At 47.2% G+C, this 16,273-nt stretch overlaps 1 protein-coding gene across 6 annotated transcripts in view; it reads left to right on the top strand.

Moving 5' to 3' along the window:
- The window catches only part of KLHL3 (kelch like family member 3), a 55,546-nt gene that overhangs the window by 2,171 nt on the left and 37,102 nt on the right, over positions 1–16,273 (top strand). For 3 of the 6 annotated variants that reach the window (XM_052816156.1, XM_052816158.1, XM_052816155.1), the window contains exons 2-3: positions 10,725–10,841; positions 13,803–13,909. In XM_052816156.1, the coding sequence (XP_052672116.1) occupies positions 10,725–10,841; positions 13,803–13,909 (224 nt within the window). Of the gene's footprint in view, positions 1–2,915; positions 3,052–10,724; positions 10,842–12,697; positions 13,706–13,802; positions 13,910–16,273 lie in introns of those variants that run through there. The other 3 variants (XM_052816157.1, XM_052816160.1, XM_052816161.1) reach the window with 3 other exon arrangements.

The following is a 16,273-nucleotide window of genomic DNA, read 5'->3' as shown; positions in this document are numbered from 1 at the left end:
TGAGAAGATGCAGGCTCGGAAGCTTCCGTGAATGCAGTGTTTTGCGTATACCTTTCACAGCTCTTCAGTGCAGAAGCCATAGTTTTTTAAGAAAGTTGATTAATAATTTCGTGGAGGGGATTATGCAACTGAAAAGGAGAGCTGCTAAAGACAGCAACTTGTTTATGACATGGATCTTTGGAGCATGTATATTGGTATATACCTGGAAACAGGTATGTATAGGGGAGTGGAGGGTTCCTGAATCGTTGTTTGCGCTGTATTTAAGCTGTATGATCCTGTGATTCGGGGCTTTTCCAGTTTGCCTTGCAGAGCCAGAAAGGGGTTTTTTCCACCTTGATGCGGTTTGCTTTCTGCTGGGTTTTGGAGAGGGGGCTCTTTCTGGCTTCTGCTGAAGCTGTGGAGATTGATAGGGTGTTGTCTGAGCGTATTGGTGCTCTTCACAGAATTAAATTCTCGGAAGCACTCTGTGCTTTACTTAACAACCTCAGGGTTAAACCAGCTGCCAGACTTTGGGCCAGGAGAGAGTTTTGGATCGGATTGGCAGGGATTGTTTTTATTCCTCTCCCTTCCTGGCATTTTTATTGAAGAAATTCCTTGCTGTCTTGGGGACACTGGCAATGCTTTGATCTTTCCTCTCCCTATGGCTCGTTAGAGCTGGGGGGTTTGGTCTCTCGGTAGATCTGAAGATTGTCGCGGGAATCTGGAAAGGTTTTGGTGGGCCAAGGGACAGTGGTACTGGCTGGAGCAGGCGTTCTGTGGACCTTTCTACTCTGAGCATCGGTTGTATGGTTGTCAGTGATTGAAGGTAGATGAGATGTAGGAGGAATTTAGGACGAATCGGGACTAGGAATTTTTGAAAGAGGCTGGAAAAATTCCACCTATCAGGTGTTACTAATTCCTTTTAACTGGGTGCTTTTTCAAGATACCAGTCTTGCACTTACAAAAATTTCTTGCTTGTTTTTATTGGGGTTGTTACCCAGTCATGATTATTTTGCAAGGCTGCTATAAAGTTAATCTCTGATTACTGGAACAGGCTTTCATCCCATTCCAGCAAGGACTGTTCACTGGTTTGCTCTTGTCTGTCACTGGGATTTGCCTTTCCACGGTTGCTATTGGCGCTCAGCGAGTCCAGTGGTATATGCGCTGGTGGGGCAAAGCACGTAAGAAGGTATTGCTGGTTTGGTTCAACCTAGGTGCCTAGTTCCCTGGCTGACTGAGGCGAGATGTAGATTTTTATGGTGAAAGCCTAATGTTTTGTTATTTAAAATATATGTGTTAATAAAAATACACAGGTACTTCGCAGCAATTTCAGGACCTGCTCTGGACTTTTTATGATTACTGAGGGACTTAGTGGAAACCAGCTTTAGCTCGCGTTTTCTAGGTAAATTCTGTCATTTTTAGTATAGTTACTTTTCCTCCGGTTTGAACTCTTGTGTCTTGCAGTTTTGCACATTGTGCATCAGGAATGTAAGGCTGAATGGACACTGGGGAATTACTTGAGGATCTGGATGTCTTAAACTGATAGTTTAACAGGATTCTCAAAGGGAACATGCAGGAATTTTGCCTGAATCCTGGGTGAGGTGTCACTTCATGGCTTTATCTGTATTTCTTCTGTTTATGGGGAGGCTGCCAAACAGTGTTTAAACATCAGGACTCTTGACTCTCCATCCCCATGCGACTTTATCAAAGTCCTTTAACTTCCAGGTGTGTTAAGTTTTCTTATCTGAAGAATGGGGGTGAGGACTAGTTAAGAATCTCAAAAAGCTTTCGAAACCCGCATGTGGAAGGCTCAATTGTCATTGCTGATATATTTTAAAAGATGTATGAAACTTAGGCTGAGGACATGGTTTGAGGAAAAATGTAGAAGAAAGAGGTAATTTATTTACAAAAGAGATGGAATGGCATCTTGCAAGAGAAATCTCTTGATACTTCTACTTATCTCTTTCCTTTGCACAAGAACATTTTGTGAATGGAAGAGTAATGAAGAAAGCAAATGTTTCTTGTCTTTATTATAATTAACCTCTAGGGCCTCATTGTTGCAGGATAAGATTGGGAAAATCTTTTAATAAAATGAGGAAAAAAAGATTTACGTAAAAGTCCCTGCATTTGTATCAATTGGAATAAAAATGGCAAATGTGTTTTAGTCCAGTGCTTCAGGCTAAAAAGCACCTGCAGTTTAGAAGGACCCATATTGCCTGTGCAGCATGTATTTGCCCTGAGAGATTGCACGGAAGGACAGCAAGATTTTTACAAATTGTGGAACTGGAGGCTAGGTCCCGCTTTCTGCGGAGGGAGCGGGGAGACCTCGGGGGGGCTGGGACCCTCGTCAGCAGGTCTGAGCATCACCGGTCCTCTCCTGCCGCCGCCCCCCGTGCGTGGGCTTGACCTCGCGGTCGGTACTGGGGATTTTCAGTCCGCTAAAACTTTTTCTTTAGTCTACAGATTGCAATGATTACAGTAGCGACGGCTCATCCACCATCTCCCCAGAGGCCAACTCTCGAGCTGCGGAGGCAGCGGCTCCGATAGAAGGACTAAGAACGGACGGGTGGGTGGGTGGGTGGGTGTTGGGGCGGCAGGAGCTGCTCCCTCCCCTCCTCTACCCGTTGGCTTCCCGCTCGCCCCCCCCCGGTGAGGCCGGCTCGGGGCGGACCATTGCCCTACTTCGTTCCGTCCTGCCGTCACCGGGGATTGCGCCAGCGGCGCCAACCGGAGCCCGGGCGAGCCGGGGGGCTCTGGGGGGGGGGGACACCGAACCGGGCCGGGCGGCGGGGAGGAGGTCCGTTGCCCAGAGACTCTCGCAAGCTCGCCGGGGGCGGGGAGGAGGAGGAAGAGGAGGAGGAGGAGGAGGAGGCGGCGGGGGGCGGTGCGGGCTGCGGCGGCAGTCGCTGCGGCGGGGCGCGGCGGGGCCAGGCAGCGCTCCGCTCCCGCAGGAAGCGGCCGCGGGGCGGGGGCGGCCGCTCGCAGCCATGCCGGCCCCGGGGCGCTGAGCCTGGGCCCCCCCCCCCCCCCCCTTCCCGGTTCCCCGCCGCACCCCACAATGGAGGAGGAGAGGTAGGGACCGCCGGCGAGGCTTTGTGGCCACCGCGGCTTCGGGAAAAAGGGGGGGGGGGTGCAGTGCCTGCCCGGAGGGATGCGGGGGGGGGATGCCGTTCTGCAGGGCTGTGCCCGGGCATGCGGGGAGAGACACCCCCCCCCCCCCCCTTTCCCTCCCCATTCCTGCCCGCTTGCAGAAATCCCTCCCGCGACGAGCGCCTGCCGTGGTATTACTAGATGTTGCAATGTCATGGTGACGGGCTGCTTCGCCCCGTGTACCCAAACCGAAGGAAGAGAGTGGTTTTGTTTGGTTTTTTTTTTTTTTTTTTCAGCGGGATGCGGTTTAGAGATGAATTACGAGGTAAGGGGAGGCTGCGCCGGTGGGTGTTTTCGAAAATCGCTCGTGGAGAGCAGCGTGGGGCAGGAAAGGCGGGCTGGGGTGCTGCGGGGTCACTCCATCAATAAGATGTGCCTCGTAAATCGCTGGGCTTGTGTCCGCCTTGCTTGTGTCCGGAACCTCCAGTAGCTCGCTCCGTCGTTCGGTCGAAGGCATAACCCCTGAAATTTGCTGCTTTTCTGAGTAATGAATGAAAATCGGTAACGTCTGTGGCGGGTTTACCTGCCTGGGTATGTGGAAGCTGTACGCTGCGCGGGTGTTACGGCAGGCAGGAGGGGATCCCGTGTCCTCCTCGCACGGTAGCTGGGCCATGTATACTTGATTTCCTGCGAGGCAGCTATTTTGCCCCAAAACCTGCGTGCAGAGGTGCTCGCAGAGTCGACCTAATGTCCCCTGAATGCATAAAAGAGGTTTTTGCTGCGCAGGGACTCCGCAGATGCCGGTTCACGTTCAGTGTTTATGCTCTGCCTTCGTTCTTCCTCCCTTCTGTCGGGGTGCCTTTCGCACACCAGAAGCTCACTTGTACTGCTTCAAACTAAACATTAAGCTGGCTTGGGTGTTGTTTTTTTTGTTGTTTTTTTTTTGTTTTTTTTTTAAAAGAGGATATGCTGAGTGCTTCCTTTTGTGCTGGTGACCTTGCAGGGGGTGGGGGAACAAAGAGGGGGCTTGACCCGCTGGTAGTACTGATGGTCAGGGCTTGACAGAAGTTTTGTTTAAATATGACACATTGGAAAATTAAGCCAGGGTCAATCCCCAAATTCTGGAAATTTTCCCTCTGTTGAGGGAAAACACAGCAGCCTGTGGGAGTTGCTTTCCAAGCTCCGAAGGGCAGCTTTCTACCCTTATGTGACTCAAGGGTTGCAATTGTTTGTGTATTTAATGTGCAAACCAAAACTTTCAGTCTGCCACATCTCTCTTTAAATTACACTGTAGGGCTCCTGCTTCCCATAAGGGTGTGAATGGCCACCTCTGGATAGTAATCCAGATATTAATTAATTTCAAGTGCCTTGAAATCCTACCTCGTCATGCTAGATGCTAGCCCATGGAATGGGTTTTCCTTTTATTTTTTTTTTTCTTTATAAATGAGTCTAGTGTTTGAGGAAGTGGAGCGGAGCTGTTTTGATACCTCAGGCTGGGATCATCCTTGGCGCTATTACTTATTACCTTTTTTTATGGTTACTGGCAATGGTCTCATTTTGACTGGAGGCCTTTTGCTGGGGATACAGCCGTGAAAAAGTCACCGGGAAAGTACCTGGACTGTTTTGCCTCACCCTTTTTTTCCAGACCATGTGTTTTTAGGGCATGAAGCGCTGTCCCCATCAGCATGTTCTCTGCCTCTGGAAGTGAGGAATGATTACCCAAATTGCTGCTTGTATTTCTAGTTTTCAGGAAGAGGAGGGCGGCCCCGAACTGCTCATGGGCAGTAACGATGTGGGGTTTGACTCTTGGCAAGGAAAGCTGGAAATATTCACCTGCTTTCTGGTTCGAAAGGGCACATCGTGTGGGACTGCGCCAAGGCTGCTTTGCCTGCTCCGAGCAAGTCCTGGGAGGAGGTGTTAAAAAATGACCTTGGTGGACCAGCACCGTGGGCTGGTTCTGTTCCCTTTTTTTTGTACTTTTGCCCCGCATTTCAACTCGGATCTATGTCATGCGGTTTAGGCCTCAAATTTTATGCTCTGTGACTTTCATGACAGCAGAGTTCCCCCTGGTTTTTAATGTTACTGCTTTTTCCATTTTTGTAGTCAGTGAGGAACGTGTTACTGGTGCTCGCATCACCTCTGACTCTGGTCCGAAGCCTTCCCGGACTCAAATATCCTGATAATTTGCACATCCGAGTTGTTCAGTGGTATCATGTGCCCATGTCATTGCACATGGGCAGAAGCAGCCAGGGGCAAGGGGGATTTAACCTGAAATGTTCACATTTGGCAGTAAATTATTTCAGAATCCTGATTTTCTTTTACTGTACTGATAGGGACTTTCATTTTATGGAGAAATTACATAAGGCATGGTACTCTGGTTCAGAATTAGTAAGATGTGTTTGAGTTTGAATAAGAAAAAAAACCCTGGAATGTTGATTTTTTTTTTTTTTTTTTCCCCCCTAAAGAATTAAAATGCCTGTAATTTTAACTTTATGTTTGAGTGAGGGTAGTCTCTTCGTAGTATTTGTTTGAGAAATACAGTATTTGCCTTTGAAAGCAAATGGTATTGTCATATTTGAGTTATTTTGTGTTGTTTCCATTACTGTCAGCAAAGACTTTTCTTCTCAGTAGTTCCTGAAGTCTGCTTTTCCCCCGAGGTCTCCTTTGATACGAATATCCTTTTGGGGATCTGTTGTATAGCAGTTGTGTGTTTTTTCTAAGCTAATGTGTCCATGTTGATGTAGGCACTGAAAAAGTTCAACAAAATAGGAAAATAATATTGCTATTAAAAAACAAAAAAATCCTTTCCGTTACGCTATATCCCCTGTGTTTTAATCATAATATGTTTCTCTGAAATCCTTTCAAAATCCATCTCAATATTTGGATTCCTTCAGTCACGTTTTTTTTACTATCTTTGTATACACCTAAAGGCAAATTCGGAAATTGAGATTTTTATAAATATGCCATTACACTGACATCTTTTTCTTACTGTGTCTGCCTGACTCGAGGAATAAAACTATTGGGCGTAATGTATTCGCACCATGATTTTGGCCATTGATTCTAAACAGAGAATTATGCCAGTTAAGGTAAAATGATTTTTCGTTTTGCGAAGACTAAATTAGTATTTCGGTCTCCATTTATCTTAGTAGAGGCATTTAAGTTTTGAACACTAGTAACCGCTATGGGGCATCTATCAAACTTTTAGATCAGAGCTATGTCAAACCTCTCAGAAACTGAAGATGAACATTTTACGGGGATGATTGTAACGTATCCCACAAAGAAGCTCCGTAGGCTTTGAAAATTTACACTTAGCATGTCACTTTTAAGTTAATATATGGATGTGAAGTGCCTGCAGAGGTGTTGGATTGCCCGTGCTGCAGGAAGGCAGGTTGCTGAGCCCCGTTAACTTTTTGGCCAACTTTGGGGGGCCGAAGCTCTGCGGCGTTACGGGACAACCCAGGAGAGCGGAGCTCAGCCTGTGGTCCGCAGGCAGGAGATGAGAGCAGCTCCCAGAGGACCCCCCCAACCACCCCCACCAGTGCTGCCCAGTGGGATGAAGCTGGGCTGGACTGGATATATCTGGAGTCCCATCATCTCTCCAAGGTGAGAACCTGGTGGAGAGGGACCTTTGTGGTGTCCACGTGTGGGCTAGGAGCTGAGCCCAGCGGCTGTTCTTCCAGAAACATAAGCAGAAGCTCATCCTTCTCTGCTCCGAAGGAGAGTGCGTTTGAGATCTGCCCCTCCTTTAGGGTGAACTCCTGGCTCCAGTAAAGCCAGTGGTAGAATTGATTTTGGCAGAGCCGGGATTTTTGTTCCTGGGGTTTACCACAAACAGCAATCATCTTGTCAGGGGACAGTTTAGCTCTAAGCGAGGCTTTTATTCTTTCACGTAGAATCTGCAAAGACATCTGTAACTACTGCTGGTAACTAAGGCAACCCAACTTTATACTTGATACCTGCATGCAGCAGAGCTACAGGTTATGGGTTTTTAAAATACCTCTCGGTTGGGATGCGGCCGTGCTCAGGCAGGAGCTGTGCTTTGAGCTGAGCCCTGCTAGTGGGTCTTGGGGAGGAGGAACCGGTGCAAACGGGGTAGCGATTAGCTTTGCTGGCTTAATTGGGGACTCTTAAATCAGGGTTTGTTTTTTCTGCTTGGGGACAGCATGGAAAGGCCATGCAGGAGGTGGCGGTGGGGTTGGCACTCCATTGAAAGTAAGAACCTCTTTGCTTATTTTGGGAGAATCCTGCTGTGTCCCTAACAAGGATGTTCATCTGGCCCAGGGAAATTAAATCATTTGTCCATTTGCTCGGTGCACGGCCTCGGATAGCCCAGGAATAGAACAAATTGCTCCTGGCAGCCGGCTTGCGAGTCCCGCTGGTGTAGTAGGACATCAGCTAGGCAAACGTGAAGGTGCTGGGGGGAAAGTCTCTGTAGTCACAGGGTGCGGGGGCTCCAGCACGTCCAGGTGGTCTCGGCCAGTACCTTTGATCAGAGGACCCTGGTCCTCCTCTGCTTTGCTCCATTAATATAATAACGGTGTAATAAGTGTAATAATTCTTAGTGTTGTGGGGAAAAAAAAGCCCAGAAAAGGGCTATGCAATGCGCTGTTTTGGTCTTCTCAGGGGTAGCTTTTGCTTTGCGGCAGGTTGCATTCGCTCGGAACGTTTAGGTTCTTGCATTTTTACGTTGGAAATGAGTCGGTGAGCTCTGAGAGCATGTGCATGGGGGTGTGAAATCTTTTTCCCAGATAAAATCATCCTCCGTCCATTACTGGAACACAGTTCTGTGGAAGCTGAGTCAGTCTCAAAGATGAGTTAAAGGCTCTTGGCCATTAATTTTTCAAATGTGTTTTTTATGTGAGTCATTTGGAAAAACTTTAAATAGCATATCTTGATTTTTTTGAAACAAGTTTTTAACCAGACAGTCTGCAGTATTTTCTTATGGTGAGCCTTTGGCAAAATGTGAAATCCAGCCATGCTAATAAAGCTGAGGATGCTTTTAGGATGCTTTTTAAAAAGTTACTTTTCATGCTTTTTAGGAAGAACTGGTTGATCTTTTTCAGAAATTCTGAAGCAAGGTTTTACTTTTAAAATACACAGACAAATGTTGGTGGAGTTGAGGCTTTATGAAGGCTTGTTGATCTGACATTTACTTTGGTGTTTAATGAAACTTGCTGTGTCCTTTGAACTGTATCTTTTGCCAGCTGAAAAGTTTGGACGTAAGGTATCTTTCGTCTCCGGCACTGGAGTGCTAATAAATAAATCTCAGCGGTGTGTTTTTTCTTATTAAAGAAGCCCCATGATTTTGGTGTACATTGCTTGATTTCGGATCCCACGAGGTCCGTCTTTGATGATGACCGAAGCGGTGTCCCGCGGCAGTCCGGCGGGATGGGTACAGCTGTCCCTGCCGCCGCCTTTCGGTTTCACTTTCTTTTTTTCTTTTTCTTTCTTTTTTGTTTGTTTTGTTTGCTTCCTGTACGTGTTTTGGCTTTGGAGACCGAAAGCTCAGTGAAGTCACTTGCACTTCCAGAGCCTCGTTTTTCATGCCTTGGCTCCGGCGCGCCGCAAGGGCACGTTTAGCTGTTTAAAAGCTGCGGTCAAACTTTGCTTGGCCTAAGATTTCAACCAGGGCTTTTGATAGATACAACACTGAGGCTTAGCTGAATTTGGCCGTGTCCCTGGAGCAAGGACTCTCCCTCACTGGGGCGTGCGGACTTGGGGAAGAGCCGAGAGCCGCCGCTGCTCCGTGCCCGTGAACGCTGCTGGCGGTACATGTGGCGCAGAATGAGTTCAGCTTTCTTTGGGGATAGAAAAGCTGGTTGTGTCGTTGCCTGGTACCAGTCCCTTGAATATCGAACATTTAACAAAAGGTATTCTTTCTGATTTTTTTTTTTTTTCTTTTTCTTTTAATCCAGCCATACTAAACTAATTGGATGATGACTGTAACGCAGTCTGGGAAGTTGTCTCCCTCAGTGGGACATGTGCTGAGTGATGTTGTGCTCAGCCTTGCAGCTTCACTTATGACTGAAAATATTTCACTTGCTCAGCAAAGTGAAAGAATTGGACTTGGCTGGTTTTTGGCATTAACCTTTGTCTTGGGCACAAAGCTGGAGGCCGCTCAGTATGCAGGCGTGTATTCGAGCTGCGCGCAGCTTGGCTGCTATTCAGCATCTTGTTTCTAGAAGGAGGACGATGCAACCCACCGAGGACAGCTGGGGGGGCAAAGAGGTTCGTGTGGTCTCAAGGGACATCGTGCTGGTAACAGCCACCGGTCGGGAGCTGGCAGCGGGGAGGGTGTAATGTTCAGCAAGGGCTTCACACTGTCAGGTGGTTGTAAATTGTGAATAACAGTGTTTTTCAAAGGAAAAGTCACTGTGTGTGAGTGTACTTATATATAGATATATATGTGCATGCATATGCAGAGGCTGGCAGGCTGTTTTGGGGAAGGATCCCTCCACCCTTCTTCAGACATCATCTTCTGGTTGCAGGTAGAGCCAGGATGCTGGGCTGCCCAGACTGTTGGTTTAACCCAGTTCAGCCTTTTTTATCGTGATACCAGCCCAACTAAGGAAGGCGGCAGGGAGGAGGGGACAAACATGAAGCTGAGGGAGACCGTCCTTTGGAAGCAAAAATCTGAGAAGGTCTCCAATCTGGTGCGTGGTGGCCACGGGGTTACCTGCTGAGGTCTGCCGTTCGCTTGGGGCTGGCTTTCGACAGGGACAACCTCGCCTGATTTGTCTTGTTTGCCTTTGCCTGCTGGCAGGTTTGAGGGGTGAGCCGTGGGTGTAAGCAGAACAGGGACCTGGCTCCAAGTGCAGCTTTTTTTCGTAGGTGGAAACGTTTAGTTCTGAGTGATTTCACGCACTTTCAGATCAGGGAGGTAGAGATATTGACCTGATGTCAATTCTGTGTAAAGAGCCAGTGCTCCCAACAAAGTAATGAGGACACGTATGTGCCTTAGGCACCTGTTGGCCTGGTTAAATGCAGCACATAAGTGAGTGCATCTGGTTTGATATTACCTATATAACTGGTGGTTCTGGTAGGAAGGTCTGGTTTAATAATTCTTGCTATATGTTTCAGTGGCACGAAATAGACCTATTTCTAAAATGGAAACGGGATGTGGCCTCTGTAAAGCTAATGCTTTGGAAGCTGTGCAGGGAGTTTTAATAGTCCTTTTCTACTTGCCTCTATAGAAGAAGATACAAGTCATGTATTGTATGCTTGCGGTTTCAGATGGGACACTGAAGACTAAACTTCTCTTTCTCTGTATGGATGTTAAAGTATCCATGGTACTCTTGTAGTTCCCAGTGCTGAAGTCTATTTCTATTCAGTGAGGCAATTATGTTCTGGCTTGAATTTCAACTTATACTGCTTTCCTGGCCTGAAGCCTGTAAGGCTGGGCTTTGTCCTCAAGTGTTTGGCACTTTTTCCTTTTCTTCGCTGCTGACTGAAATGTGGGCTGGGTTGGCTTTCAACATTCATGCCGAAGTAGCTGCATTTTTTGATGCTCTTCACATGGGTAACCTGAGCAGGCTAACAAACATGCCAGTAACTCCGTGCATAATACCCTGTGCTGCAGATTTATGATACTTTTTTTTTTTTTAAAGTGTCATTGAATCAAACTTTCTACTCCTTTTTTTTGTCCATGTTTTTAGCATTAAGCAGAGTTCCCGATCCTCTGAGGCAGCTGAAGATGAAAAGGACCAGCGCACAGTGACAGTCAACCCCTCTCACATGAGAAAGGCATTCAAGGTCATGAATGAATTACGGAGGTACACTTTTGACTTAATGGGCACCCTCTCTGGTTTAGCAGAAATGTACTGATTGGAACAGAAAGGCTCCTGGGAGACTTAGAAAAAAGTCTGTGCCATCTTTGTCACAGCTAATGGTTGCATGTAGGGGATTAATCAACAAGTAGGAAGAGACAGCTAAAATATAGCCCTTTTGTGGTGGGCTGCTCTTCCCAGTCTCAGACCTCTCCATCTTCCCAGCAGAAGGAAGCCAGCTATGGCTCAAAACCATCTGAGCAATAGCCTTCAGTCACAGATGATAATTCATTTAGTTTTTTCCATTACTTACAGCAAATTCAGCTGTAAACTATGTTCTGTAAACTATGTTCTTAACTGAGCTAATGGTCTGAAAACCAATAATAGAACATTACAGACACTAAGACACCTACGCATAATTACAGACCAAACATTATTAATGTTCTGTTCTTATTCTCTTTAACTAGCAGTGTCGCTCAGTCTGGGCTTAGCACCCCAAAGTAGGGAGTGAAAAAAAAGCCACAACTTGGGAAGAATGTCAGCTCTCTACTTGCAAATTTGAAAATCCAGATATTGGTTAAAAGAGAACACCTTCATCTCTACACAGCTGCGTGGGTACAGGGAGAATGGAGGCTGAAAAACCATCAGCAAACACAGTCTTCAAGAACTGCTGTCATCGCATCAGCAATGTGGTGGCAGTGGTTAAACCCGAGTTGTTTCTTGATTGTTGTTATCCCATGAACCAGATAGAAGTTCAGTGAGCATTTCTCTGACTGGTTCGTTTGAGTCCTTTACCATTCAAATAGAGACTTAGAAACCCAATTTTTAAAAGGATTCCTATGGAAGGTACATGTGTCATACCCATGAACGTATGTGCTCCCTTTGTGTCCAGATGGTATGATGAAAGCAGATAACACCCTTTACTCTTCCTGCATGCTCAAAGTACTCAAAAGATGCTGTAATAGCCACCTCTCTTCTGTGGATTAAGTAGTTTCCCAATATACACCTACTGTGGTGTGGAGAAGGATTAGAAATGTCTCCTTCCACAGATGTCTGACAGCGGTTCTCAGTTGCATAGGAACAGAAAATGGAAATGTCCTTCCCTTGTAACAATTACATGAAGTGGAGTATGGTTTGTTTTTTGTGTTTTTTTTTTTTTTTATTGGCATCCCTCTAGTGCTTTCTTTGTACTGAAAGCAAAGGATCTGAAAATAGAGGTTTCTGCAGCTATATTCAGAAATCTATTGTGCTACTATTATTCCTTTGTTAATTGAAGCGTAGTGGGAATAGCTGGAGACGGACAATGTTTCTTAGTGCCTGTAGTTGGCTAGATCTTGTGCAACACTGAAGTGATCAAATGTAGAAGACTGAAAGCTGCCCTTAAGCACCTGTTTGATGTTTTCTTCTTCTGGGTCCTCCTTTTTGTCAGCTTCTGCTGTTGTTCCGGAATATACAGTTCTCGTGTCTGTGGTATGGGATCCGTTAAGCTGTCAACAATCAATGTTAATAGCTATCTTGAATAATAGTGCCTCCAGATGCATCCAGAAATCTCATACGGAGAGTCTAGAAAAATCTTGCTAAGCCTTTAACCTATTTGCTATATGTTGCTCACTTGAAATTTTTAGCTTTCAAATGTAGATGAAATTAATTTCACGAGTGGTACTTTAGATAACTATAGTCCAAAGAGGAATTGAACAGAGCCCCTTTTGCGTAAGCTGAAGGAAATGAGGAAGCCTCTATTAAGAGGCTGTTAAAGAGCTTCCCTCATTGCCGTCCCCCTTCCAAACTGGGGTGAATGTAGAGCACAGACTACCAATTCCTACTTTCTTCCTGTTTTCCAACTATAACCCTCCATTTCACAGGTGTTTTGTTCACGTATTCCAATATATGGAGAAGAGGAGACGTACCTAGTCCTTTAGAAGCTCTACGAGTGTTTATTTGATATGCAGTTTCCTAAAGACAAAGTGCAGCGTGGTGATAAGCATTTCTGAAGAGAAGGTGACATCTAGATTTACAGACCCTGATCCTTTTTCAGGCTTGACATTTGAAAAGAACGCCCTTATTTTGCATTTGTATGCTCAAACATCTTAAACCAACTTATTGGGAGGCTAAGCACTTCTAGCTGTCAGCATCGCTGAAGCCCTGTACAAACATTAACTAATGAATCCTCAAAGGACATACGTGGGGCTAGTAGAAAAGGTCACTAGTTAATGAAGTGACGTTTCCGAAGCTGTACAATGAGTCAGTGGGGGAGCTCAGAAGTTTTTTGGTTCCTGTTTGGAGCCCTGTGCTTTATCTCAGTGACTCTTAATCCCAGACTAATTCATGTGGTAAATGAAGTCCTCAGGCCCATGGATAAACTCCAGTGATTGGCATCTCCTCCCTGGGAGATGGCTGAGGCAGCCTCTGCGCTGGTCAGTGCCAGGAGATGTTTTGGTGGTCACGTTCTTTAGGGCCAAACATGGAAGGAAGTACAGAAATAACTTCATTTTTCCACTTTACCTTTCCCTTGTGGAAAGACGAAAGCACTGCTGGTGTTCCCTTGCACAGCTATTTCTTGTCTTATAGATCTGCTAGAGCTTGGCTCCACGTGGTGCCCAAGCTCTTCAGCACTTCTGTGCCTTCTCCCAGCCCTACTTGTCTGAGAGGTGGAAGGAGCCCCTTACCCATCTGTTCTTCAGCAGCACGTATGCCTAGTTTGGCTTGCAGATTTTTTTTTTTCTGGGAAAAGCAGAACCGCAGGCAGGGCTGCAGCATCAGGAGGATCCAGGCTTTGCGTTGTAGGCAAACACTGACAGGAGCTGGTAGCTGAAGGACTAGAGGACCCTCCACTGGGATTTGGCAGAAGCTCAGGTGCCTTGTCTGTAATGGTGGGTCTTCTGCTTACTTTTTCAGGATATACCGATGTAGCTTTTTGCCTGACCAGGAGTTCTGAAATGATCCTTGTCTTTTCTGGTGTTTTTCCAGCAAGCGGCTCCTCTGTGATGTGGTGATTGTGGCCGAAACTGTGGAGATGGAAGCCCACCGCGTGGTCCTTGCGGCCTGCAGCCCTTATTTTTGTGCGATGTTTACAGGTACTCTTCTTGACACCAGACGCTGTACGTGGGTTGAACGGGCCATTGCAAACCCAGAGGCTTCTGGCTGTGTCTCCAGCAGGAGCTGCAGCACAGGCAGTAAGCATGGCCAGCGAGGACAGGGTTTCTTTGGGAGAGAAGCGGTACGGTTAGGTCTGCAGTTTGCTACACCTGATGGATGATGCTGGTCATCCTTGACTAATTCCTCGAGGCATGGTATATGGGGTGGTTGTATGGGTGTGGGGTGAGTGGGTAGCATGAGAGTCACAGGAAGGTTATTACTATGAGGTTTGTCTCACTGTTTTTTGGGTTGGTTTTTTCTCCCCCCTGAACAAGACCTTAGGTCATGAAAACACATCATTAACATCAAGCACGTGTGCAGTGCCCTAAATGTTCATGGTGCACATCAAAGAAGTTGCTGGCACAGGAGTTGTAGTTTCAAGGCTCAGCCCTGCTGATGCTGATTTGCAGTCACGGATGTTTAATCTCCCATGGCACTTTTTGCTGCTGCCCGAAAAAACACCGTTGTTCTCTTGATCCCAGTGTGTTTTAGCAGCCCTGCCTTTTTGCAGGGTGCGTTGCTGCAGCCTGGTGTATTTTGGTAATGGCAGATGCAACCTTTGTGTGAAGAGAAGGAGAGGACTAAATTCTTGCTCTGATCGCCTGATTCCTATAGCAGGTGCCCTTTGGAGGCTGTGCCCAGCAAAAAAACCTGTGCCAATCCCCAGGTAGGGGAGTGACCAGCTTATTTAAGTCATTCTAGTAAAATTAGTCTGGTCAGGAGCTCCTTAGATTCCTTCATTTTCCTTGCCCTCCTTTCCAGGATAGGAACTGACTTAACCAAATACAAAGAAAACGATTGTACGCTTCAGGGAATGGTTGTTATCATCCCTCAGCTTCAGCATAAACGAGGTTTGGAGGTTTTGCCCCTGTTTCATGTTCCTTTGCCTGTGGTCTAGGGGTTGCTTCTTCCTTCTAAAAGCCTTGAGATTAGACCTCCTTTTATTTGCTTTACTGGAAGCAGAACACAGCATTTCTGAGGAAAAAGCTTGTCATTTGGGAAGCTTTCTTCCCTTCTGCAACGGAGGCGGGGAAAGAACCTCAGGTATAAACAGACGTCTGAACGTGAGACGAGATGCGAGGTTCGCCATGGTGGCTTTATCAGCGTGGTGAGCTAAGGTGGAGAGTGTTTGTGTTTTCTAGGGCACTGGTGCTGTGCCGTGGAAGTATTGGCCGCGGTGGTGAGGCAGAGGAGCAAACGCTGCTCAGAGGCAACCGTTCCCGCAGGGCACCTCGAGGAGGACTTGCGAGTGCTTGGGATGCTCGTTCCTGACGAGAGGTTTCAAAAAGAAAAAAAATATTGGGGAAAAAAACCCTCTGATCCTTAGAGGTCATCTGAGCGGGAAGGCGGTGGTGCGGGGCTGCTCGTGTTTCCGTGCAGGAATTCTCCGGGCCGTGTAATCCCTCACGCCGCGAGTTAAACAGTAATCAGCTAACCGCTGTCACGTGGCCGGCTCGGCAGCTCCCCGGGGTGACAGCCTCGGCAGCCGCCCGTCCCCTCCTCCTGACACGTCCCCGGGGGCAGCGGGTCAGGCACAGACCTGTTCTCCCTTTGCTTTCCGTCCAGCTAGCCCCGAATTTCGAAAGCCTGGATCTCCCTCTTGCAAAGACCGAGCACGCGATCTCCTTCCAGCTGTGTGGTGGTTCGCTCTCTGGAGCGGGGCGTTTTAAAATCACGGCTTGAACCTCGGTTGGTTGTTGTGGCTTGGAATTTTTTTTTTTTTTTTTTTTTTGGCATTGCACATCAGTGATGCAGCCCAATGGCTGGGGGACAAGCAGGACTGGGCAGCAGCTGCTTGTGCGCACTGAGTCCTCACTGGAGGAGCCGCTTTTTGGGGGTGCGGGGAGCCGGAGGGGTGCCCCAGCAGTGCTGGCAGCCTACGCGGTAGCGAACGATCAGTATAAAGCTGTGAACAGTGGGAACCAAACCAAGACCTGCAGCTCATCCAGCTCCACCTGATGCTTGCTCTGCAGGCCCTGTGCCTGTTGGTTGGACCTGACTTTGGACTCATGAACGACCTTGTAATGACCGTGGGGTCTTTCCTAAACCATTTAGGGTCCTCTGGTTAGGCGTTCCTCTTTGAAATAGCCTTGGGAAGTCTGAAAATAAGCAGGCACATCTTCCGTTTGTGACTTCCACTGCTGGGACCCAGCACCTCCTAACTGCGTGTCCCTTCCCATACTGGCTTTCTGGAGCATTTTGGATGGTGGCTGGTCCTTGTTGGCACCGTTCTGTGGGGATGATTGGGGACAGTAATTTCTGTCCGTTTAGAAGAAAACACGACCAATTCAGAAAGGGTAACG

The sequence above is a fragment of the Harpia harpyja genome, chromosome 20, assembly GCF_026419915.1.
Source record: "Harpia harpyja isolate bHarHar1 chromosome 20, bHarHar1 primary haplotype, whole genome shotgun sequence".
Lineage (NCBI taxonomy): Eukaryota > Metazoa > Chordata > Aves > Accipitriformes > Accipitridae > Harpia > Harpia harpyja.
Note: the sequence above shows the minus strand (reverse complement) of the source record. Positions and strands in the feature narration are given on the sequence as shown.